Here is a 24,277-nt window from a genome sequence, read left to right on the forward strand (position 1 = left end):
GTTTCTGGCTGTAATCAGAATAAACAGCAGCGCACTAACTTGTTAAGATCAATCATACAGCGAAAACTAATCTTTGAGCTGTCTGAAATCTTTGCAGCTAATAGCTCAGGATTGAATAATTTATAAATTAAAAAAATTCCGATTGAATACTAGACCTAACTATATATGATCCGCCATTTTGCCAGGCATGCTCCATGTGCGTACCGTAACTTATCCCTCAAACGAGGGGCATATTCACGTATAACGTCTCGCTCTGCAATTTCCTCGAGTGGAACCGGAATCAGCATACGCGCAATGCTTGAAGACAATCGGCGCCCCATCAAAACCCCAGAACTTTTTGAATTAGCTGAAAGGGTACATGCGCGAGAGATTCTCCTCGTCAATATACTTATCAGTTCACAATCAAGCAGAAAAAACGACGAGTTGCAAGAGTGGGAGGATTTCCGAGATCAATTGCAAGACGGTACCAAAGGAGCATCTCCAACTACAAAATCTGTCGGGGCGCGACATCCAAAGAGTTATAAACCAAGCCTCTTGTCAAAAATAGATACAGATAAGACACATAGAGCATTTGCTGCGAGTAATGTGTCAGAGATAGAGAAGACAAAGTTGGACCCTCAAACACGTTTATCAGATATCTTCGTGAACCACGAAGAGAGGAACAAGGCCTACGAATTATTCAAACACGCATGTCAAGGACAAGGAATTATGGATGAGAGTGTCAGGAGCCATACGTTCAATTTGTTCATGTATGGGGAACTTGCTCGGCTAGGAAATGCTAATCATTTATTCATCATTGATATACTCATTTTGCTTGCCAATATACTCCACAAGTATTCCATTAAGTCCACATATGCAACTTTTATGATCGCGCTTCATCATATGAGGTCATCAAGTGCTCGTAGACTCTTGATCGGCCACATTCGAGGGTCAAGAGTGAATTCGGATTCAGACTCAATAGGGTTGACATTAGCCAAAGAGGATCTGCTGGGCAGAAAAATTAGACATCAGCATTTGCTCAAGAATGCCAACAGATTTGACGAGGAAAGCTCTAAATTCATTCTGGCATTTCTGTTGGATGTCAGCCCGAATTTAGCTGTGAGATATTTCAACAACAGGTATGTTTTTGGCCCAGAGCCATCCAAACTGAATAGCTCGACCGTTGAAGTCTTTGTGGATTTTTTGGTTCCAAGAAAGAGATACAAGGAACTCTTCAATGTCTTCTTTTTCATTGAAAGACATCTAGGACTTAGCATGAACTACTTTCTATTACATACACTTTCGGGAATGATAATGGAATGGTCTTCGTTTCCTGGCCAGCTTATCACAGAACCCTTATTACTTTATTACCACTATCTCCGGAACAAACGAGGATTCAAAATTCCGAAAGCACTTGTTGCTAGGGTAAACGAGAGGTTGAAATTGGACGGAGGATATGATAAAACTCGTGCTTCTAATCTTATCAGGATTGTTGCTCAATCGAACTCTTCCCGTTTGACAATATAGTCGGGACGATCGTCGGGTACAAAAAAAATATCTTATTAAAGTATGTATAACCATCAAGGTATAATTCACTAATCAATATAGATTTCTTATATCGACCACAACTTAAAAATCATAAATCTGTTCGCAGTATATGAATCAAAGAGTCAATTTTTCAAAATCTTGCTACTCTGACCATGTCACCTTGTGCTGTGAGAGATTCTCAGGATCGATATGACGAGCTGCAATGCTATCTGTACTCGGAAGCAGAGTCTATGAGCGAGTTTTTGAAATGTTGCTATGACCCTTCTCATCTTTTGAACCAGGAGAACTGTCACGACGATGAAGATGATGATCAATCAGATTGCTGCTTTGATTATTGCTGTTTCGATAATTGTGTGGATGTTCCCGATCACGAAAAGCCGATTCAGGAGACAATATCTACTGCTACATCACCGGACAGACAGATCAAGCTCGAAACTTTTCACTCCGATTCTGCGTATTTTAGCCGGGATGGGCGATTTAATTTCTCAAACAATAACTTGCCTGGCAATAACGAAGATAAGCTGGGGACAATGGATTTACTCGCCAATATGTTCCCCTGTGCTGCTAACCCACCTAAGGTATTTCCACAAGTTAGTGTCAATGATATGCGACAAGAAAATAAGTACTTGTCGCAGTCACATCATCACCATATGCACTTTGAGGATCAGTACAATGGGAATGTGGTTCGACATGATATTATTATTCCTTCGAACATCCATACTCATTTGCATAGCCACAGCCACCACCACTGTCCTGACCATGAACAGGATCAACATGGTGCTTTAAACCCCCCACATCATCATCACCATCATCATCATCAGCTAAATCCAACTCATGCTGTTACCAAGGAAGAGGAGAATCATGCGCCTTCGCGCAAGAGAGTGAAACTGACCAATGAAGAGCCCTCAAACTTCATATCATGCAAATGGAATGGCTGCAATGATGAACTGGATAGCTCATCTTTCAACCAACATATCTTAGACTCTCATATCAATACCAAGTCGGATACGTATGACTGTGAATGGAAAGAATGTTTCTTTTCAACAGATAACCTTGATGATCTCCTTCTGCATGCTGGATTACATTTAGACCAATCCCCAGTGCCCATTGAGACTTTGACAAATACCTCGGCTAGTACGAAACCTGCTCCCCACAATCATGCCTCACATGCGGAGCATACATGCCTATGGGTTTCGGGGGATGGCTCGACCTGCAATGAACAATTCATGACGACGACAGATCTAACAAACCATGTTATAGAAGTTCACGTTCAATCCAAGAAATCTGAATACACATGCCGCTGGAAAGATTGCACTAGAGAACTGAAACCTTTTACTCAACGCCAGAAAGTCATTAGACACTTGAATACTCATACGAAACATAAGCCATTTGTATGCCATTATTGTATGAAAAGCTTTTCCTTGGAATTGATGCTTGAGCAGCATTTAAGGACCCATACTGGGGAAACTCCGTTCAAATGTAATGTTTGCGGTAAAGAGTTCAAAACTTCGTCATCTTACACGATACATCAGAGAATACATACCGGTGAAAAACCGTTGGAATGTCAGGTTTGCGGTAAAAAGTTCAGGGAGTCATCGAACCTCAACAAACATATGAAGACTCACACAAGAAAATTTAAGTGCGAATGCTGTATGAAGAGTTTTGATGACGAGGTAAAGTTCAAGAAGCATCAGACATTGTGTCAAGAAATCGGACGTCCAAATCTAAAATGCAGTTGCCGTGTGGACCAAGAGGTTGGTGTAAAAGTAGGGCATTGATAATTAGTTCTATGTATATGCATACTGTGAATCTAGCAGACTTTATCGCTTGACACTTCCCACAACTCCGATATCGAGGAATAAACTCAAAATTAACGCCAAGCCCGAAAAGCCAATTCCCACGTAGTAACAGTATTTCATTCCCTCAAAAAGTTCTTCTAGATGGTCAGCCTGGCTGGCTTGCCCATAGTATGGGTCTCTGGAAGCCAAAATAGTGGTGGATATTCCCAAACCCACGGAAGAGCTCAATTGGATCACAGTATTAAAAGTACCCGCTGCTTGACTTTGTAGTGAGCGCTCAACTGACGAAAGGGAGCAACGGTTTGCAACATTGTACACAAAATCCACTCCCAAGACGGTGACACAAAATGACCAAAAAGGCCCCAGAAAATAATTTCTATGAATACTGTTGGTAGCCCAAATAATACTGGAAACAATAAAACCACCGCATCCTAGTGTAACCAAATATTTTCCTGGAATGATATGCATAGTGAACCCGGCAAACAAGCTGACCAATGAGCCAGCTATTGGCTGTGGAAGGAAACAGCAAGCTGTGATAATGACTGAGTATTTTCGTATCTGCTCAAAGTACAGGACAGCGTTATAGTTGAAAATACCAAAGAATAACATCCAACTCAAACTTGCAATGCAAATGCACAAAACAAAGTTCCTGCTTTTGAACATCTTCATTGGAATAAGTGGGTTTTTTGGCACATATGTCTCGTAGAAACCAAATCCTATCACGAGCGCAATTCCAACAATCAAGAGGGCAATAATGTAGGGAGTTCGCCATCTTCTTTCTGTCGCATCTACCTGTGTCAATGAAAAACAAATCAAAGTGAATCCTGATAAAGACATTAACGCACCTAAGTAATCCAGCCGTTTGAAAATCTTCTTGGCGTGCTTCCAATCAATTCTTTTGTCATTAGGCAAGAACAAGAGCACCCCGATACTTGTTATACAGTATAGGATTGCCAGAAAATAATGAACTGAGCGCCAGTTGAAAATGGAAACACAAACTCCTGCGATAAAGTATCCTGATGCACCTCCTATGGGGGCTCCAATACTGAAACAACTCATTACCAAATTTTTTCGCCGTGAATCTCTGTAGGTCGCACCAAGAAATCCTGCAGCTGCTGGTGTTCCACAAGCAACTGCTGCACCTTGTAATGCTCTGAAGACACAAAGCAAAATAAAGTCATTCATGAAGCCTCCTATCAAAGCAAAAATTGCAAACGAGGTATATCCAAATAATAATGCTTTTTTGCGACCAAATGCGTCTGCAATGTTTCCCATCAAAAGTAAGCAGCTACCATTCGCCAACATGACCCCCGAGACACACCAGGTCAGCTGTCCTCCTGAAATCTTAAAGTGTTCGGAGGTCGCGGTTAAGCTGGTCTGGTAAGCGGCTGAAGACATAGACGCCGCGCAAGGGGCAAACGTCAAACACACGCAACTCACGATTTCATGAACGGCAGACTTAAAAATAGGAGGGCGCTGTTCAGGATCGCTGTAATCGGCAGTGGCCTTCGAATCAGTCCGTTGAACTGGTGATTTTTCTTGTCTTATGCTTTCTGGATTTTGAGGATGACTCTCGTTTTCTATTGCATCTGAGGCAACACTTTCAATGTCAGGTTCTTCTCTATCCATACTTTATCAAGAAGCACCAAAGTACCGAAAGCAAAGCTAGTTTCAAACAAGTCGTTGCAGCAAGTTGCAAAGTCGGGTTTAAGATGTGCTAAGCTTCGGCATATCAACCAACGTCTGAGACGCGCACGTACTTTTTGAATAAAAAGACCGAGAAAAAAAAACCGACTAGAGATGGACAAGATCATCCATTTATTGAAGGATTGGATTGTCAGACAATCAGGGTAATCTCAATCTACTGCATTGCACCCCACTCCGGCAACAGTTCAGCTAGTCACAATCTCTGATGTTGGATTCATCTGCAGCAAAAGTGAGGATGTCTGTAATAGGGGTCAAAATTGAATGAGAGGCAAAACAATTATTTCCTGTTTTCACAGTTCACGGTCGCACTGCACTACCCTCAAACCCATTCAAGGAAGATTGTAAAATTCTCCATAATTCCTTGATTTTGATGCGTGAAAAAGAGAACACGCAGCACAGGTGGAGCATCTCAAACTCTGCTTTACGCTGATCTAAGTATGGCTCCTCGCTATGACTACTCAATTGACTATTACGTAACCAATCTAAGATATCTTCGCGATTTCGATTTTTTTTAAGATATTTAGCTATTTTTCAAAATAATTGAGTCTATCAAAAAAAAATATACAAATACTGATCTTGATACATGAAAGAGTTATTTTTCTTTCGACATGCAGCGAGATCGGTGACAAGCTCAAATGTTAGCAGAGGTCTGGATCCAAATAAAATTCGATCATGGCTTGGCAACTCTAACAATCATTTACAGGAAGCACGTTCAGCAATACACCAGAAATCAAAAATCAGTAAACCTTCGCCTCCTATAGACGGTCCATATCTGAATAAGCATTTTGCGAATAAAAGTGACCTTTCAGTCTCGGTGTTAACAAGCATGGATCAAGGTAATGTATCCAGAATCATAAACGACTCGGAAATTAGGCTTGATTGGAGCATCTATGACCTAAATAAATTGCCAGGGGAAGATAGAAGGGCAGCTGCTGAAGCGGGTCCCGACCAGCCTGGAATAGTTCACGAAAATAAGGGCGAGCTCCTGCCTGAGGTCATACTTTTGGGAAGATGTAATGTTGGAAAATCATCTTTGGTGAATGCTCTTATGAGCAACAATAGACAATCTGCAACTCCATACGCCAAAGTCAAACAAAGCGCAGGTTACACGCCATGCTTGAATTTTTACAACGTGGGAGGTTTGTTTAGACTTGTAGATTCTCCAGGGTATGGGGTGAAGGGCAAACCATGGCAAGGAGAGCTCACAATGCAATATCTTGCTGAAAGGAGAGAACTCAGAAACTGCTTCTTGATTTTAAACGGTGATATTGGGCTGAACAAATATGACGAGTTGATATTAGAAGCATTGGTTGAAATGGGAGTCCAATTTGACATTATATTCAACAAAATTGATAAGATCAAGAATAATTCTCGAATTCAACACTACGAAGAATTAATTTCCACAAGTATACTCAATGACCTTAAAATCAAACCGCGCATTTACTTTGCGAACTCGATTGAAAGCGATCTAAAGCAACGCACAGGAATAAATGAGATCAGGTATGGGATTTTACAATCGTGTGGCTATAGTGATCTCCAGACCCTAAAGCCTCGCAGAAGGAGAAAGACCATTAACGACACTATAGAGAAGATCAAGGAGAAGAACGCAAGAAAGAGCTTAAAAGGACGAGTGAAAATCAATTTGCAACGTGACATTCATTAAATTCATAAATCGACATATCATCTAATCTATAACTATCGCCATCATTCTTCGAAGTAGCTGTCCACGGAGGAACCCAAATAAAGTCTAAGTTGTTTTTTCGTGCAAGGGAGAATCTTGCATTTCACCAACTGTTTACCGCTCTTCTCGTAAGCCTGAAACCTATGACATCCTCCGAATGCAAAATATTTCTTTTCACCATTTTCAGAAACGGTAAGAACATCGATGGGAGGCAGTTCACCTGGAGTTATATCTTCAATATTGCAGGTGGGAGAAGCCATTGGCTGTCCATTCAATGTTGAAACCATTGTATCGATCTTTGAGTAGTCGAGTACCGGAGGAATCGGTCTAATTATTTGGTCTAAAGGCAAGTATTCTATTTTTTGAATTGAGCTGCTTTGAACGGACATTTTGAAATTACTCTAGTTTTAACGAGTTTGACTTGCTCTTATATATATTGAATTTCAACGATCGAGACATTAGCTCAAAAATTATTAATCTTCAAAATCATCGTAGCACCGCCATATTTTACTAAATAAATCATTTATTCTAGATCTAGATCCACAACTTTTAATTTATACGCAACATCATAATTTCCGAGGCTCCTCCGTTACAGGTTATCAATGCAAAAGGACTTGGATAGCTGCCCAGGATTTTGATCAAGTTGAAGCGTTTCTCAAATTACGTATTACAAGATTGGGTCTTTGCTTTGAGTTGGAAGACAGGAATATACTAGCTATTGGTGACAGCAGCAAAAATTAATTGCATATTACTAACTACTTCACTAATGATAACAATAATTTAATGGTGTAGAGGTGTGTAAAGATTACTACTTTTTGTGTACATCATTATCATTAGTGCGGTCGATCGACGCAGATAGACCTTTTATGTAAACGTTTTTGATTTAAATGTTTGTTTACATTTTTTTTCTATTATCAACTGAATGGGAAACAGTTTAGCTTTGCCTAACCATCTGCAGAACACTCATTGATATTTCTTACGACAATATGGATGGAGGAGATGATACCGATTATAAGTCGTTGCCACTTGAGGAACGTTTGCAACACAAGGTAAGTTCCTGAATATTCACCACGCGTCTCTAACATTAAGGTTTGGAAAGTTCGTTTAGAAGCCTACGAAGAGGTGAACAGTATGTTTCAAAATTCCAGCAGCGAGGACGATGAGTGCTTTGGCAGATTTCTAAAAAGCCCTGATTTGCTTAAAAAAATGGTTATGGATAGCAATGTGGTCGCGCAGGAAGCAGGTATTAATGCTATCTGTTCTTTTGTGGAATTCGGAGGGTCTAACGCTTGTATAAAAACTCGAAGTCAGGTTATCAGTGCAATTGCAGAAAAAGGGTTGGCATCCACTAGAGCAGGTACCAAACAGAAATCGATCAATGCGCTTTTATGGTACATCGAACTGGATTCTCCCCACCCCGTTATTGAATCTCTACTACCAGCATTGTCAGCAAAATTACCAAAGCTTGTGGCTGGTGTGGTTGCGGCTTTGAACGAAATCTACAGTAACTTTGGTTGCAAAGTTTGTTCTCCAAAACTTGTCCTAGATGTAATCCCCCAATTGTTTGCTCACGCTGATAAAAATGTTCGGGCTGAAACAACAAATTTATCAATAACCTTGAGATCTTATATGGGGAACGTGTTTGACACAATCATATTTGAGAAATTGAAGCCAATTCAGCAGAAGGATTTGGCGAAAGCCTTTGATAAAATTGAGGGTACACCGACGCCAAAGCGTTTACTGAGATCGCACCAAGTTCAGATTGCTGAAATTAGAACAGGCTCAGATGATGTCTCAATGGTTGATGTACAGGAGCAATCTAGTGACCAATTGGACGCCTTTGATCTCGTTGATCCTGTTGATGTCCTTTCCAAAATACCAAGTGATTTCAAATTAAGAATCGAATCTCCTAAATGGAAAGACAGGGTTGAGGTCCTGGAAGAGACTTTGAATGAATTCAAACATCCCAAACTTAAAAACGATGATTACATGGATCTGATAAGGATCTTAAGCAAATGTCTTAAGGATGCCAACATACAGGTAGTGACGTTGGCTTCTAAAATAATCGAAAGATTGGGAAATGGACTACAACAGGACTTCCATCGTTATGTTTTAATTCTAATTTCACCACTGCTTGAAAGAACAAAAGAGAAAAAGCAGTCGGTGTTGGATGCCATTTCAGCAGCACTCGATGTATGCTTCAAATTCTCGTCTTTGAGTGAACTTCTTGAGCCGACGCTTCAGTACATGTCTCACAAAACACCTCAAATTAGGATCGAAAGCTCCAAATTCTTGATCAGATGCCTCAAGCAAACAGAAACAGTACCGAAAAAGCAAGAAGTTGATTCAATTATGCAGATTTCTCTACGACTAATGTCCGATTCGCTGGCCCCTATAAGGGATCTTGCCTGTGAGATTACGGCGACGCTTATGAAGATCGTTGGTGAACGACAACTCAGGTCATATTTGGAGGGAATAGATTCAAAGAAAACCAAAAAGATCGACGAATACCTAAGCTCCTGTGAAGTGAAAGCAATTGGAACGAAACAAAAATCCGCAGCTGCTCCCCTCCAAAAGGTATCGGTACCAACAACTTTCCACAAAAATGGGTTGCTTGATTCCGCTATGACTGCAGGGCAGGGTCGTTCAACAACTCCGAACTTGAGCCAAATTTCCGAGCCTTCTTTAACATCCAGGAAGCTAGCAAGTACGTCAACCACAATACCATCTAAGCGTGGACCTTCCTCTCCTCTAAAATCATCAACAGGTACCGGCAAAATGAATCTGACTTCAAGAACACTCAAGCCCACCAGTTCCCAGTCCCTGAGTCGAGCTCAGTACACAACACCCTCACTTAACTCTTCGGAACGAGAGCTCCTTGAGTCGTTGAAGGCAGAAAAATTAGAGTGGAGCCAAAAAAGAAAGGAACTTCAGTGTCAGTTGGACACAAAGACAGAGGAAGTCGCTCGCTTGAATAAAAAATTAGATGAACAACAGGTGAGGCTGACAGAAGCAACTATGGCCGTCAAATCGAAAGATATTCAAATTTCTCGGCTTCATAGCGATCTGGATCAAAGTGAATCAAAGATAAGAGAACTGCAATATCAATTGCAGCAGGCATTATCGGAAAAGGTCACGGTGAAAGAGGAACCAAATGACAACCTGAAAAGTTCTCTCCAAAAACTCGAGACATTGGACTCAAAATCGGATTTGAACAGAAGGATCTCCGACTTGAGTATCCATAATGGCATAGAAAAAGAGAACTATGTTGGATTTAATACCGGAGGAACCACTAGTACAAGAAGCAAATTCAGCTCAGGTTTATACGATGTCGACTCGAACGATGACAGCTGGAGGAAAGCTGCTGAAGTCACCAACCAGCTAAAGGCAAGAATTGAGATGATGAAATCCAAATCTAGAACATTTAATCAATTATAGAGGTACGCTTTGTGAAGTATGTCTTATGTCGTGAAATAATTTTTATATACCCCTATTTTTGATGTCGCTAAATTTCAAAGCGAGTTCGCCGAAAACCGAAGGAATATCATTTTCTCAAGACTTGAAAATATAATTTAGTTTATTGAGTTTATTGACCAGCTAATTCGGATAGTAATCAGTATCCGCAGTTCTCTTTTGCCAATGTCGTCCAAAATAAGAATTCTACTTCCTGTCAAAAGGGTGATTGATGCTGCACTCAAACCTAGAATCAATAAGGCACAAACAGGAGTTGAGTCCGCTGGAGTGAAGTTCAGTATCAACCCTTTTGACGATATCGCTGTTGAGGAGGCCATAAAAATTAAGAATGCTCACAAGGACAAAGTCGAATCCATTCATGCTGTCTCCATTGGTCCAAGTAAAGCACAAGATATATTAAGAGTTGCTTTGGCGAAAGGAGCCGACACGTCGACATTAGTGGACGTGAAAGACCAAGAAGTTGAACCACTTCAGGTTTCCAAGATTCTCAAAAAGTTGCAAGAAAAGCACAATTCAAATCTGATCATTCTTGGTAAACAAGCTATCGACGACGATTCCAACCAAACCGGGCAAATGCTGGCCGGACTTTTGAACTGGCCTCAGGCAACTAATGCGTCCAAGGTTAAAATAAACGCAGACAACACTGTTGAAGTTGAGCGAGAAATCGATGGAGGTGTGGAAGTCGTGAAGGCTTCCTTGCCAATGATCATCACTACAGATTTGAGACTTAACGAGCCAAAATTCGTTACTCTTCCAAAAATGATGAAGGCTAAGAAGAAGCCGCTGGAGATCTTGAAGGTTGATGATTTGGGTATTACTCTTGAGAACAGATTGGAGACGATTAAGCTTGAAGACCCTCCAGTGAGGCAAGGTGGTGCTAAAGTTGGCTCTGTTGATGAGCTGATCTCCAAGCTAAAGGAGTTGAAGGCTATCTGAACCAGTTTTTTCGAATAGAGGCCAGACCTTGACGAAAAACATTATATAGGTACTAGAAATTCCGATTAGAGTTCCCCACATAAATTGTTTTCAAGAACTTTAGATGTCTGTTTTGGTCCGTTCGTTGGAATTTGTGGAACCAATTATAAGAGGTTGGGACTATAGTAAGCCCTTATTCATTGGGCTGGAGGGCCCTCAAGGTTCCGGCAAAACGTATGTTTCTACTAAATTGGTGAAAGAGCTGTCAATAAAGTTCCAAAAACTTAACATAATACGATGTTCATTGGACGACTTCTACCTCACTTTTGAGGAACAGAAGAATGTCAGCGAGCTGAACAGAGGAAATCTATTACTGCAAGGACGTGGGCTACCGGGAACGCATGATCTCCGATTATTATCTGAATGTTTTGCACAGATCGAGAAAGGCAGCGATAATGTTACAATTCCATTTTATGACAAGTCATTACACAAGGGTAAGGGAGATCGTGCCCCTGAAAACGAATGGACGCATTTACAGGGCCGCAAAGTTGATGTTGTCATTTTTGAAGGCTGGTTTGTTGGATATCGCGCGTACAAGAATGAGATGATATTGAAACACAAATGGGAGGAAATCAGGAAGCAACACGAGCCAAAATTTGATTCTGTTAGATATGAACACATCGCGAAACTTGACCACGATTTGAGTCTTTACGAACAAATATGGGCAAGATTCGATTGCTTCTTATACATAACAACTTCTGACCTGGCCAATGTGTACGTTTGGAGACACGAACAGGAGCAATCATTGATAGAGGCCAAAGGAACAGGTATGACGGATGAAGAGGTGGAACAATTCGTGGACAGATACATGCCGGCATACTATCTGTATTACGAAAGGCTTCCCGAGATGGAAAGGTTAGTAAAATTCAGCGCCCGCTTTGATATTGATATCCATCGAAACGTGACAAACTAATCACTCGAGCTGGCCAAAACGTGTGGAGGTTTTGGCAGAGCGTGTTCGTGAATAGGGTGCAATGGAGGCTTGCCTCTTGATAGCAGGACCATCCTGGTCTGTACCGATGGGTTTTGAAGAGCATCTGCTTGCCCTCTTTTGGCCTTGGGGTAGAGATCTGTCGTCAAGGGGTTGATTTGCACTCCAGAAATTTTTATTCAGCATCTCGGTGAGCTTTTTGTTGAACTTGTCTTGCCTTTCCATCATCTTAAAAAGTTGAACTTGATTATCAAGTATTATTCCAGTGTCAGATTTGATATCATCATTGGTACTCTCATCAATAGACTCTTCCCTGTAACCAAAGAGCTTCAAACGCGTATCCATTTCTTTCATGATGTTTTTGGACTGCGTCGCAAGAGCTTGAAATTGTCTTATGCCTCTCTTGATGTCCTCTGACATTGAACGTAAATCCTTAATCAATTTTTTGGAAGTTTCCCTAAGGTCGGCACTTTCAAGCTCTAGTTTATTAGCCCATAACACTAAGTCCTTCTGGTCCTTTACGTAGTCGTTGGATTCTGATACAAGTTTAAACTCATCTTCAGGAGTATGGTCTTCATCCTCTTCTGATTCTTCAGTTGCCGATTGATCGCCGGAAGTGATCTGATTTCTATAAAGTTGCAACGATTTTGCTGATCCCACTTTGGAGCCCTGTGATCTCAATTGTGTGCTTGCAATATCAGTCAACTGGGTCTGATTTTCCAGCGAATATGATACTTTGCTCCTGAGTGTTGAATTACTCTCTGAAAATGAGCTGGTATCCATTGGTGGCTTTCACGTTTTGTTATAAAATCCTTCAATCTGGTAGAGCCCTTTTTCCAGTCAAGTTTCTTTGGTATTACATAATCAGTAGAAGACATCCTAAAAAACTAAACTGTATAGTGTGTTTTACCAAGCAGGTTGATCTTGCAGGCCAATTTCTCTAGCAATCGAGATGTCTGCTTTGAAGTCTTTTCTAGATGGTGAGTTAGCAGGCAAGCATTTAGAACTAACAAAAACAGAAAAAGTCAAAGTGGTAACTTCAGACGGCAGACTGTTTATTGGAGTTCTTGAAGGATTTGATCAGTCCTCAAATATTGTTCTTTCAAAAAGTTTCGAGCGCATATTCTCTCCGACTGAACCTACAAAAGACCTAGAGCTCGGATCATATCTCATACGAGGAGAGCAGATTGTTATCGTTGGGATGCTGGACGACGAAGAAGAATCACAGACGGATTACGACAAGATACATGGCTTTCAACTCAAAGACACGAAGAATGCGCTTAGATAGCATATTTGTACAATAGAATAGATTAAATGACACGAACAAAGAAACAAGCTATTCTTGCTTCACCGTTGGAATTCCAAACTGTTTCATTTTGATAGCAAGTTCCATCAAATAGTCCAATGCCTCATTGTAAACCTTGGCCTTCCATATATTCTCTCCCCAAACAAATATTCCATGCCTTCTGACTAGGATAGCAGTCGTATTGGGATGGCTTTTGATGCATTGCTGCAAACTCTCAGATAGATCTTCCTCTCTTTCTGTGTTTTCCAAAATTGGGATAGTCAATTTATCTGAATACCAAAGGTTACCAGCCTCTGTAACCTTGGGAAGAGCTTTGATTTGCTCAATGGACGAGATCTCAAAATACTTGTCGAAAAGTAATGTCACCATGACGGCATTTTGAGAGTGGGTGTGGATACATGCTCCCGAGTCTCTGATATTATAGATATCCAAAAACAGTGGTGTGCAAGCAGAGGCCTTATATTTTGCAGGCTTTCTAAGATATTCCTTTGATTCTAGATCCATCACAAACATGTCCGAGGGAACCATTCTTTCCTTGTGGACACCACTTGGGGCAATGTATGCCTTGTTAGCGTCTCTAATAGAAACTCCTCCGCCAGTGCCAGTGCACCATCCATTGGTGTAAAATAGACGACAAAGCTCACAGATCATGTTTGCAGGATGTGTGGGGTCTTTGGAGGCAATAAGATGGTTATTATCGACACCCACGTCGATTCCGAAGTCGATCTCGTGACAACTGCAGCACGGCATGGCGAGTAATAAGTTAGAAAAAAATGTGGCACTGTCAGATCAAATAGTTATATGAGAGATTATTTTTCAATATTGAAAAAAAAACGTCACAGACAGGATTCGAACCTGCGCGTGCAAAGCACACCGCCTTAGCAGGGCGGCTCCTTAACCACTCGGACACTGGGACGACAGTTAGAAGAGAGCGATCATCTACATATCAATCTGAAGTTAAGCCAAAAGGCTGGCTTATTGTTCGTGATGGACAGCGATAATTATGGGACAGGACTACAGACCACTCAAATTCTCCATGTACTTGCGCCCACCAAGGCTTATTGTCAAAAAGTGTAGCAGCGACAACGGACTTTGAGTAATTCTATTTTTAGACATCTCATGATGCTCTGTGCCACATACACAAAGAACTAGTATGTGAGTGGTCATGTACTAGTCATGTACGCTCATGGCTTTCAGGGAACAGGGCCCTATTCGGCAATGACCATGGTCCAGCCTACTGCATGCTTGGGGCTGAGCAGCGTCGATCGACGCCGCGACTGCGCCCTGTTTTGCGTCGGAGCTCCAAATAAAGCATAATTTCATCACACGCGTTTTAGTGTAGTTTGAAACTGGAGCTATTGTTGAAGGCTGTGTATGATTGATAAATATATCCGTTTTCCAAACTTTCTGAAACCACAACACTCTGAGTCCAATTTAATTTTGTCATGAGCCATCCATACAGCAGCCGAGCACAGATACGTGCCAATCTTCTGAACGATAATCCGTACTCGTTCGAACAGCAGCCGCGTGCACAGCCGCGATATCAACAGCCAAGACCTGTCCAACAACCTCCAAGACAGTATGTTCAGCAGCAGCCGTATGTACAACAGCCGACGACGTTTGTTGCACACCCCCTGCAGCAGAACTCGTACGATGCACCACAGCACCCTGCTCAACCTGTTCAACACGTTCAACATGTTCAACATGTTCAGCCTGTTTACCATGCTCAGCCAATTCAATATTCACACCCACAGCAACAAACTGGCTCGAAACCTTATATTCAAGGACCCAGACCACAACCAGCTAATTATGGTGAACAATATGGATATACCCAGAATCCTCCGCGTCCTTACGGCCACAGTCATCACCAGTCTCTTCCATACCCACCAGAGCACCAGCTTCAACGACCACAGCCGCAAATGAGATCCACTTCGTACAATGACGACTACGCTAACGAGCAGTATGGTTCTGCAGAGCCGGACATTCGAGCAAACGAATACCCGAAATCTGCGCAGACCGAGCCTCTAAGACTGGCATCGCGTGCAGCCGCCTCACATTCCCCTGTGCCGCAGGTATCACCACCTTCCAAGTCGGTAGCACAGACGGTGGACAACGACAGAATAAACCTACTTGAGGACAAAATAATGCAGTTGGAAAAAATGCTGGCTCTTCAAGATCTCGCGTCGAAAAACGACTCGCTCACGTCTGTTTCCAGCGATACCAGCAGTATCAACACCAAGGATGATTTTAATTTCACAATACCGAGTATGGGGGCCAGTAGAATAAGTCTGCCGACCTCAGAGAAGTCTGCCAAATACGCCTCCCAGAACTCGCAAAGGACGGACCTGGCGGGCGCTCCTCCTTTGCCGCCTCCGCCGCCCGCGGAACAAAGATCGATTGCCAACAGTCCAGTCGCAAACGTTTTTCTTTCGTCCGGACTGGAGGATAGAAGTGGAACTAGGGACAGTGCTACGTCTTTGACCTCTGGCGAGAAAGAGCTCGTCAAAGAGTTCCTAGACTCACCGGAGAAATCGTCCAAGGAGGCTGGAGATGATCTTCCTCCGTCGTACGAGGAACTCGAGAAGTCTGGAACTCTAACGTACTCGCAGTCCATTTACCGTACTGGGTTTGAAAAAGCAGGTTTCCACATGGATCACATGGAAACTCCGGCAGTCAAGCGTCCCGTTCCCACACAAGCTCAGACGGGGCATTCGTCGCCAACCCTGAAGTACAAGCGGAAACTGCCTCCCCCTGCTTCGGAATCGGTCGAGAAAATGCTGGAAGGACAGAAAGAGAATATTCTTAGCCCGCCTACCCTGTCAGAACCGCAAAGACGGTTCATTAGTGAGTCAAGTGTGAGCTCGAGCGTTTACAGTGATAAGACACCGGGAACTGGCGACTTGTCAGACCCCAAAGAAAAAGCTCCTCCTCTTCCAGATCCTGACACTGAAGAGTCTGAATTCCTGGAGAAAACCATCAGATATATCAAGCCGAGCTCGTTTAAAAGACACCCAAACGGAGTCATCGAGCCAATATTACCATCAAAATCCACCGACACTCTTGACAGTCTCATCAACGGTTTTGGAATAATCAGAGAAAAGGCATTCAAGGACTACAAGAGCTTTACGCCGTCTATCCAGTTTGAATGGGCAATTACTCTTCTTGAGGCCATTGCTCGCTCAGACCTGATTTCAAAAATGGCCATTGACGGTAGAGTGAGAAAGTCGCCTATTCCTTTCAAATCGCTGGCTCCTCAAAGAGAACAGTTCCTGAACACAGCGGTGAAGGTGCTGGAAAAAATCATTCAGATATCGCCGAACTCCACCAGAGCCCGTCTCTACCTTGGTGACATTTATTCTGGAGGTATCCATCCTGGTGTGCTGCCCCGAAACGAGTCCAAAGGATACAAGCTTTTCTATGACGCTGCTACAAAACAGGACGACCCAGTGGCTTGCTACAGAGTGGCTTGCTGTTTGGAATCGGGAGTCGGCTGCGCCAAGAACGTGGAGCAGAGTTGTCGGTTTTTTGAAAAGGGGGCCCGGCTGGGCGATCCGTCGTCAATGTGCCAACTTGGAATGCTGTATTTTGCTGGAGTAAACGGCTTCCCGCTGGACATCAACAAATCGGTTTACTGGCACGAAATGGCTTGCCAGGCACTCAAGGATCCAGACATCATGGGCTCGGATCCTCTGGTCTCAGCGAGATCGTTTAGCGACTCGCGTGGCGCTCTTTATACGCTGGCCAAACTGCACCAGACAGACCTCAACATTCTCTGTCTTGATAAGGATACGCCGAAGACGAAAGCTTCAGTGAGCCAGATGATGAAAGCAGGGATCTTCAGAAACTCTTCCAAGACCCTCAACTATTATTTGGAAGCAGCCAAACTGGAACATCGCGAGTCGCAAGCGTCTCTTGGGTTCTATTATGCTCAAGGATTTTTCCCCACGGCTCATTTTAAATCTGACAAGGAGTCTATGGGTGGCACTCCTGCGGCAAAAGATGCCAGACGGTCCATCTACTGGTTCTCAAAAGCTGCGGCCGATAATCATCCATACTCTGCTCTTGGACTGGCCAAATGGTATGGATCCGGCGCTCCAGGAGTGCTTAAAAAAGACGATCAACAGGCGTTTTTGTGGGGCCGCAAGGCTGCTGACGAAGGCCAGCTGGCAGAAGCTGAATTTATGATCGGTTTGTGTTTTGAACAAGGTTTTGGTGTGCAAAAGAATATCCAGTCTGCCATTTCGTACTACAAGCGAAGCGGCGCCAAGGGCTACAAACGGGCGCTCAGCAAGCTGAAACAATTTAAAGAGCAAGGTATGGAGGGACAGTACTGACACGATCACGATTAAATACACTTTATGACCTAATTAATAAACTACTCCATTGTATGACCTCATTAACTATTCCTGCTTTTTGCAACCAGAAATAGTGTGGCTGCCAATTTCTGTGCGGGTCACAAAGCTACAATTTTTTCTCTGCGGTGATTTATTTGTTCAATTTGCTTTATCATCAAAGATTGATCTAAAGGGAAACCGTTTCAAAAGAAAGCTTCCAATTAAAATAATTAGTTTGGTGCTGAGTTATACTATTCGATACAATTGCACATAACAAACAAACAACTCCGTACTTATCATCTATTGGAAATGTCTGAAGGTAAAACCTGTTGTGGCGGTGCCTGTGTGAGCAAGTCAGGCTATGATTTGCTGACTTGGAAAGACCCATCGGTCTCCGGCAAAGTGTTTGGATCTTTGGTGGGATCCCTGCTTTTGCTGAAGTCGGTCAATTTGCTCAGCATCGTCTTCTATATTTCCGCTTTTGTTCTGGCAGGTAAGTGGGACGCTGGCTAGTTTGGAAGTCTCCAAACAAAGTCACACGATCAAAAATACTAACTCATCTTCTAGTTTCCGCACTGGGCGAATACGCCGGTAAGTTGGCCACCGGACAAGGTTTTGTCACCAGATTCAGGCCAGAATACAAGAACGTGATTGGCCGGTACGCTGAGGAATACGCCAGCCACGCGGCCAACCTCATCAAGAATGCCGAGCTCAAATTGCAGGAGATCGTCTACTCGAAGAACATTGAGTCCACCCTGAAGGTGGCAGGTGTCGCCTACATCCTTTACAAGCTGACCTCCTGGTTCACCCTCTGGACTCTGCTCTTCACGGCTACTCTGACCGCATTCTCCGTTCCTCCTCTTTACTTGAAGAACCAAAAACAGATCGATGATGCTATTGTCACCTACACAAAGGTTGCCAAGGATAAGCTGGCCGAGCTGCTTCAATTGATTAAGGAGAAGACAGGCCCAGCATTGGAGAACGCCGAGAAGAAGCTGGGTCCAGTCGGTAGCTTCATTAGATCCAAGGTTCCGGTCAGAACTGCAGGATCTACTATTGGTGACATTCCGGCTGCAGACAGCACGGCATCCACAGCCCAATCGGCTCCATCCGTTCCTTCTGCTGCTCCTTCCGCCTCCACCGAGACCGGTGACGACGCCATCACCAATCCATTGGCCGACGTGAAGAAACAGGCAGAGGCTGCTTTGTAAGAGAAATGAGCAAGCTGTCTGTAAGTTATCCGCAATTGTCTATGCTCTCGTTGAGGATTTGCTTTTGTAATTGAATCACACCTCTCATTAAAAATGTCAATTTTTTAAATATCATACTTTTACGTAGTACACCTCACATGATAATACAGCAGCCCCCAGAACCGTCCTTTTTGTGCTTCGATTCACCACCAGTGCCAGCACCGGAGACATGAGAAGAGTCATTAGCTCCGGCAGCCTGGACGGTGGACCCATTGACTCCAGTTCCCGTGCCTGTGGCAGGGTTTTCAGAAGTCGTCGAGCGAGCCTCTTTCTTGCCTTTTTTATTACCTGTGGTCTGTTTCTGTCTTTCTTTGGCTTCCTCCGAAGGGTCGGGGAATGTGGTGCCCACCAGGCCAGCGTGTTTGTAGCCATTATTTATGATAATTTTGACCAAATTATGGAATGCTTCTGTCACGTTTAAGCCTGTCTTGGCCGAAGTCTCAATGTAAGCACAGCCCATTCTCGATGCAAGCGTGACTGCTTCGTCCTTCGACACCTGTCTTTCGTCCACCAGGTCGGATTTGTTTCCTACCAGAATCAAGGGAGGAAATGCGACCTGTTCGCCCTTGACTCTCATTATTTGGTTGTAAAACGAGCTGATTTCTTCAAAAGTCTTGCGGTCCGTCAAACTAAACACCAAAAGAAACCCTTCGCCCGTTTTCATATACAGGTCTCTCATGGAAGAGTACTCCTCCTGCCCTGCAGTGTCCAAAATATCCAGAGAAGAAGGAACTCCGTTGATTTCGCAGTAATGTCTGTAGGAATCCTCAATTGTAGGGTCATATTCGTTTGCAAACTCCGATTGGGTCAGTCTTATCGTCAATGCAGACTTTCCCACAACTGGTGGGCCGACAACAACAAGCCTGTATTCTTTGGACTGAATGGTTAGTGACGAAACTGACAAGAGGCAAGCTCACTGAGCCAACTCGTTATACTTACTGCTGGTGTCATTTATGTGATGATGCTATGCAAGGACAAAATAGCAAAACAGTTTGGCACTCGAATATTCTGTTAGGCAGTAATAATCAGCCTTTTTTTTTCTTTAGGGATCGAGGAAGACCAAATTTGAATAATGTATGAATTGGCCTTTTAGCTTCTCAATAGCGTTGAAACAGCTTGCTTGCCACTGCTTGGATCTTATATACGCTAATTGATAGCCTAATTTAGCTCGCTTGGAACCTTGCTCTCGGCTTCCTGTTTTCTTGCTTCCAGCTTATATGGGCCCCGTAAGCTGCATGTAAATTTGTTTTCTGCACGCTGCTTACATCTTTGCACCGATTTAGTTTAAATTATTTATTTGTGCCTTGTTCGTTATTCATCATGCTGAAATCGTTTCTCAACCAAAACTTCACGACGATTGACGATCTGGCGTCCGTTGATCAGGTGATAAAACGCATAGAGGGTGACAGGCTACGGTTGAAAGAGCAGGCAAACCCGGGAGGCGGGCAAAACCGATGGGCCCTAGCCGGATCTCTCATTCAACAGCTTGAAACCATTGTTGACCAAGACGACGTTGCGGCTATTGATGACCTTATTCACAAATACGGTAAAATTGAGCTATTGACGAGTGCCAAACAAGAATTGAGCAAAAAGCTAGTTCTGAAGAATATAAAGACGCTCTACGACCAGTATCTTGATCTCACTGACAAGTTGAACGATTTTGAGCTTTTGGAGTTGCCGAAATTGAAAACAGACGACGCGATTAGCCATCTGGAGAAATTACGCACAGATGTGGAGGCTTACGAAAAGTCAGAGACTGACGGCCCTAGCGCGGCTGCAAGCCACTCAGAGTATATCGATCTTCTGCGTTCGAAGTTCCAGTCTGTTGCAGGAGGCGAGCTGAAAGAAAGGTTGGCATCAGAGTTCGAATCTCTCATACGCGATTGGGATGACGAACAGAAGAGAAAAACAAGCGATATCGCTTCCATGAGAAAAACCTTTGGACAACTCGTTCGTTTGCAATCCATCTGCAATCTTAGGGACCAGACGGACGCTTTCTGGGCACTGGATTGTTTGGCGTCCAATTTCAAAGTGAAGTTTGTGTACCATTTTGAGGGCTCTAGCGAGACGAACAAGCTTAACAAGCCAGAATACGCCTTGAATTACCTGGAAGCTTACATGAAGAAGACCGTGCCCGCGGTGGAGAAACTATTTGGTAGCACTTTCAAACAATATTTCCCTAACAGGAGCTTAAAGAAGAACTTTATTATTTCGCTGCTTACCCCAGTGAAGCAGAAGTTTGATCGAGAAATGGGCTCGGTCTCCAAGCACGAAGGTCTTCTCAGTCACTTGATTTTGGAGCTACAAAAATTCGATCAAAATCTTAGCAAAACATACAATTTTACTCCTGCAGAGCCAGAATATACGCGATTGCTGACCTCCTCTCTCATCCTATCAAATGAAGACGTGTTCAGCTTGTGGCTCAGTAACGAGAAAAACTTCGTGAACCACAGATATGAGGAGATTATTAATAAAAAGGACGCTTTCTCAATCGACAAGGATTTTGTGGAGAACGGCAAGACAAAGCCCACTAGGTCGGCAATCAATCTGAAGAGCTTGCTGGAGGGGATTAGCAACAATTATGCGATGCTACCAACGAAATTCCAGGTGAAATTTTTGAGCGAGGTGCAATTGAGACTGCTGAATCTGTACTTTGCCAATTTGAAGCAAGGATTTAACGCCCTAGACACCATAATTCACGGCAAGATCAACGACGAAGTGTCTGCTCTGGAGCGAATCTGCCGAATCTGGTGCTCCTCTAAGTATATCATCGAGGCAATGGCAACCTGGGGAGAATCGATTGTCTTTCTTGAGCTGTGGAGCTCAATAAATGGCAATTCCCGACTCGAGACAACCTTTTTTGACTCTGTTATCAAGGGATACAACAAGGAGCTGATGTTGCAGCTTCCGCGCAAGGTGCACGCCTACTTCGAGCGACAGTTGAACAAGACGATGAAGACGTATTTTATAAGCCACAGTTCGTGGGCCACACAATCTGAAGACGAGCCTGTTCCTTCTCGGGAGCTCGACGTGCCTCTTGCTGCTCTGAAGAAGGACTTGACGTATCTGCGCACAGTGGTTTCCTACAGCGATTTTCTCAAGATCCAGCTTGTTCTGTCGGACGCAATAACGAGCTACTTTGAGAAAAATGTCATCTATTGCAACAAGTTCAGTGTGGGTGGTGCTTTGCAGTTGGAAGCAGATTACAACGAGTTTTACCAATCGCTTGGTTTGCTGCGCGACAATGCGCATTTTGGCAAAACTCAGGAGATCATCTCCGTCCTCAAGTGCAGCAGCATAACTGACGCCTATTCCTTGCCCCTCAACTGGCTCAAGCAGTACCAGGTCAACGAACTGGTGTCGCGCAAAAATCTTTAGTATAATTGCATCATACACTACTAAATAATTTCCCAGATCGAAACACAGGGCCAAATCAAAGAATTTGTTTTGGTTTTTTGACTGGCTTTTAATAGCTGTATCTAGTTGTCGTCAAAGAAAGTCCTGATGGCATTGCTAGGACTTGATCTTGACCGCTCACCAGTACGGAGAGAGGACACTCCACCGACCTCGTCGGCAACAAGCCCCCCAGAAACGGCAGGGGATATTGTTAAGCCGACGGCCATTGGCAATGACAGCAGACAGGAAACGGTGTGGAAAGGTGCAGATAGGGGCAAGACGACTGTACCTCGCGTGGGGGAAAAGCGTACAAAAAGTTATGGGGACTATTATAAGGGGAACGCTCTTCAGCAATTGCTGAATGCTACGGAATATTTTGTTGGAGGTGTTGGCGATCGCAGACAAAGGAGAAAACTGGAAAAGAGGGAAAGTTTAGAAGAGATAGCCCCCCGCAAACGCAAGCAGACCATCAAGTCAGAAACGAGCGCAGAAAAAATATCCGATAAAAAGTCTACCGAGCGAAGAAAGCAGATCAAGGAGCACAGTGAGCCGAAACCGCATAACGAGAGCGAACAAGAGCAGAGTGGCGAGCAAAACGGATGTACTCCCTGGTTTCTGAGCCACGAGATGTCCAAAAACGTGAAAATTACGTGGAGCTTTTTTGACCCCGAGGCAGACAACAAACCCAAAGAGCTCGAACTGACCAGCGCATACACACTGGTGAACGATCGGCTGGACCGATATGTGATGAAAAATCCCCAGATCACACCCCGCGAGGTGTATCTTTTGTACCCCCTTTTTGACTACCAAGAAAAGTATTTGCTGGCAGAATGCAAGCTCAATGCCTGGTTCAACCCCATTGCAGATATTGCTCGAGTGATGGAGTTGACCGCCACGGTGTACATGCCGGAAAAGGCTAGAAAAAAGGTGATTGATTTCGATAATCCGTCAAACTGTCTGATCAAGCGATGGGACGATGCTGTGAACCGACACGACGGTGACCAGCTAGTCCAGCTTATTGAGGAATATAACTCACTGGTGGCCAAGCTGAGGAAAAACGGCCAGATGATCCAACACATACGACAGCGCAAAACGTTCCCGCAACTGCTTGTCCACGAGATCATGAACCAGTGCTATTTGCGGGGAGTTCTTCCTGACTACAGGAAGCTGAGGAGCTACAAAGCGTTCTCAAACTACGTTTACGGCGAATTAATGCCGTCGTTTCTGAGCAGAGCGTTCAACCAGTGCAATCTGTCGCATACTAAGGTTTTCATTGATTTGGGATCCGGAGTCGGCAATTGCACGATCCAGGCGGCGTTGGAATATGGATGCGAGAGCTACGGCGTCGAGATTATGGACCATGCGTCAAGGCTGTGCAGGCTTCAGACCGAGGAATTCGAGAAGAGATGCGCCATCTGGGGAGTGAGGCACGGGGCAATGAAGTTTTTCCTTGGCGAGTCGTTCGTGGACAACGCGCCCGTCCAGGAGGTTATCGACCGGAGCGACGTGATTTTGGTGAATAACTATCTTTTCGACTCGGAGCTCTCAAAGAAAGTGGTTGATCTGTTTTCGAACCTCAAAACAGGCACGCAGATCATCAGTCTCAAGCCGATCGTGCCTCCAGGGTATACAATCTCGTGGGGCCATCCGGAGTCGATTTTAAGCCGGATGAAGTGCACAAGATACACGTACGGGGAGAACGACGTGAGCTGGACTTCGAAAGGCGGATTCTACTACATTACCGAGGTTTTGCCGCACATCAACGAGGAGTATCTCAGGGCGCTGCCTGCGAGATCGCAGCGAACACGCGGGAAGGAGTTGGTGCTAAACGCGTTCACCAACAACGTTTAAAAAGCTGTAATATAGAAGATATATTTTTTTTTCAGTTATCACGAAT

General features: G+C 43.7%; 16 protein-coding genes and 1 non-coding gene across 17 annotated transcripts; 11 read left to right on the plus strand and 6 right to left on the minus strand.

The window, feature by feature from the left end:
- Positions 1–747: 747 nt before the first annotated feature.
- Positions 748–1,506, plus strand: HPODL_00694 (uncharacterized protein; the record flags this gene model as incomplete). Its single annotated transcript, XM_014080655.1, has 1 exon — positions 748–1,506. One exon carries the CDS (start codon positions 748–750, stop codon positions 1,504–1,506), a length of 759 nt encoding a protein of 252 aa, XP_013936130.1.
- Positions 1,507–1,679: 173 nt separating this feature from the next.
- HPODL_00695 (Zinc-responsive transcriptional regulator ZAP1) lies at positions 1,680–3,305 on the plus strand (the record flags this gene model as incomplete). The annotated part of the gene is made up of 1 exon (XM_014080656.1): positions 1,680–3,305. The coding sequence occupies one exon, from the start codon at positions 1,680–1,682 to the stop codon at positions 3,303–3,305; it is 1,626 nt and encodes a 541-aa protein (XP_013936131.1).
- A 42-nt stretch (positions 3,306–3,347) lies between these two features.
- On the minus strand, positions 3,348–4,955 carry HPODL_00696 (uncharacterized protein; the record flags this gene model as incomplete). The annotated part of the gene is made up of 1 exon (XM_014080657.1): positions 3,348–4,955. The coding sequence occupies one exon, from the start codon at positions 4,953–4,955 to the stop codon at positions 3,348–3,350; it is 1,608 nt and encodes a 535-aa protein (XP_013936132.1).
- Positions 4,956–5,859: 904 nt separating this feature from the next.
- On the plus strand, positions 5,860–6,696 carry HPODL_00697 (uncharacterized protein; the record flags this gene model as incomplete). The annotated part of the gene is made up of 1 exon (XM_014080658.1): positions 5,860–6,696. The coding sequence occupies one exon, from the start codon at positions 5,860–5,862 to the stop codon at positions 6,694–6,696; it is 837 nt and encodes a 278-aa protein (XP_013936133.1).
- Positions 6,697–6,737: 41 nt separating this feature from the next.
- HPODL_00698 (sulfiredoxin) lies at positions 6,738–7,103 on the minus strand (the record flags this gene model as incomplete). The annotated part of the gene is made up of 1 exon (XM_014080659.1): positions 6,738–7,103. One exon carries the CDS (start codon positions 7,101–7,103, stop codon positions 6,738–6,740), a length of 366 nt encoding a protein of 121 aa, XP_013936134.1.
- Positions 7,104–7,700: 597 nt separating this feature from the next.
- Positions 7,701–10,152, plus strand: HPODL_00699 (STU2 Microtubule-associated protein of the XMAP215/Dis1 family; the record flags this gene model as incomplete). Its single annotated transcript, XM_014080660.1, has 2 exons — positions 7,701–7,763; positions 7,804–10,152. The coding sequence occupies 2 exons, from the start codon at positions 7,701–7,703 to the stop codon at positions 10,150–10,152; spliced, it is 2,412 nt and encodes an 803-aa protein (XP_013936135.1).
- A 201-nt stretch (positions 10,153–10,353) lies between these two features.
- HPODL_00700 (electron transfer flavoprotein subunit beta) lies at positions 10,354–11,124 on the plus strand (the record flags this gene model as incomplete). The annotated part of the gene is made up of 1 exon (XM_014080661.1): positions 10,354–11,124. One exon carries the CDS (start codon positions 10,354–10,356, stop codon positions 11,122–11,124), a length of 771 nt encoding a protein of 256 aa, XP_013936136.1.
- A 103-nt stretch (positions 11,125–11,227) lies between these two features.
- On the plus strand, positions 11,228–12,076 carry HPODL_00701 (uncharacterized protein; the record flags this gene model as incomplete). The annotated part of the gene is made up of 1 exon (XM_014080662.1): positions 11,228–12,076. The coding sequence occupies one exon, from the start codon at positions 11,228–11,230 to the stop codon at positions 12,074–12,076; it is 849 nt and encodes a 282-aa protein (XP_013936137.1).
- Positions 12,077–12,877, minus strand: HPODL_00702 (uncharacterized protein; the record flags this gene model as incomplete). Its single annotated transcript, XM_014080663.1, has 1 exon — positions 12,077–12,877. One exon carries the CDS (start codon positions 12,875–12,877, stop codon positions 12,077–12,079), a length of 801 nt encoding a protein of 266 aa, XP_013936138.1.
- A 169-nt stretch (positions 12,878–13,046) lies between these two features.
- On the plus strand, positions 13,047–13,382 carry HPODL_00703 (uncharacterized protein; the record flags this gene model as incomplete). The annotated part of the gene is made up of 2 exons (XM_014080664.1): positions 13,047–13,074; positions 13,114–13,382. 2 exons carry the CDS (start codon positions 13,047–13,049, stop codon positions 13,380–13,382), a joined length of 297 nt encoding a protein of 98 aa, XP_013936139.1.
- A 48-nt stretch (positions 13,383–13,430) lies between these two features.
- HPODL_00704 (Methylthioribulose-1-phosphate dehydratase) lies at positions 13,431–14,150 on the minus strand (the record flags this gene model as incomplete). The annotated part of the gene is made up of 1 exon (XM_014080665.1): positions 13,431–14,150. The coding sequence occupies one exon, from the start codon at positions 14,148–14,150 to the stop codon at positions 13,431–13,433; it is 720 nt and encodes a 239-aa protein (XP_013936140.1).
- Positions 14,151–14,234: 84 nt separating this feature from the next.
- Positions 14,235–14,316, minus strand: HPODL_05405. The gene has a single exon. It is a non-coding gene; the product is annotated as a tRNA-Ser (tRNA).
- Positions 14,317–15,319: 1,003 nt separating this feature from the next.
- HPODL_00705 (uncharacterized protein) lies at positions 15,320–17,734 on the plus strand (the record flags this gene model as incomplete). Its single annotated transcript, XM_014080666.1, has 1 exon — positions 15,320–17,734. The coding sequence occupies one exon, from the start codon at positions 15,320–15,322 to the stop codon at positions 17,732–17,734; it is 2,415 nt and encodes an 804-aa protein (XP_013936141.1).
- A 309-nt stretch (positions 17,735–18,043) lies between these two features.
- HPODL_00706 (endoplasmic reticulum membrane protein) lies at positions 18,044–18,945 on the plus strand (the record flags this gene model as incomplete). Its single annotated transcript, XM_014080667.1, has 2 exons — positions 18,044–18,227; positions 18,302–18,945. The coding sequence occupies 2 exons, from the start codon at positions 18,044–18,046 to the stop codon at positions 18,943–18,945; spliced, it is 828 nt and encodes a 275-aa protein (XP_013936142.1).
- A 133-nt stretch (positions 18,946–19,078) lies between these two features.
- HPODL_00707 (GTP-binding protein) lies at positions 19,079–19,935 on the minus strand (the record flags this gene model as incomplete). Its single annotated transcript, XM_014080668.1, has 2 exons — positions 19,079–19,861; positions 19,924–19,935. The coding sequence occupies 2 exons, from the start codon at positions 19,933–19,935 to the stop codon at positions 19,079–19,081; spliced, it is 795 nt and encodes a 264-aa protein (XP_013936143.1).
- A 369-nt stretch (positions 19,936–20,304) lies between these two features.
- HPODL_00708 (uncharacterized protein) lies at positions 20,305–22,362 on the plus strand (the record flags this gene model as incomplete). Its single annotated transcript, XM_014080669.1, has 1 exon — positions 20,305–22,362. One exon carries the CDS (start codon positions 20,305–20,307, stop codon positions 22,360–22,362), a length of 2,058 nt encoding a protein of 685 aa, XP_013936144.1.
- Positions 22,363–22,488: 126 nt separating this feature from the next.
- Positions 22,489–24,231, plus strand: HPODL_00709 (histone-lysine N-methyltransferase, H3 lysine-79 specific; the record flags this gene model as incomplete). Its single annotated transcript, XM_014080670.1, has 1 exon — positions 22,489–24,231. The coding sequence occupies one exon, from the start codon at positions 22,489–22,491 to the stop codon at positions 24,229–24,231; it is 1,743 nt and encodes a 580-aa protein (XP_013936145.1).
- Between the last annotated feature and the right edge of the window lie 46 nt (positions 24,232–24,277).

The sequence above is a fragment of the Ogataea parapolymorpha genome, chromosome III (genome assembly GCF_000187245.1).
Source record: "Ogataea parapolymorpha DL-1 chromosome III, whole genome shotgun sequence".
Lineage (NCBI taxonomy): Eukaryota > Fungi > Ascomycota > Pichiomycetes > Pichiales > Pichiaceae > Ogataea > Ogataea parapolymorpha.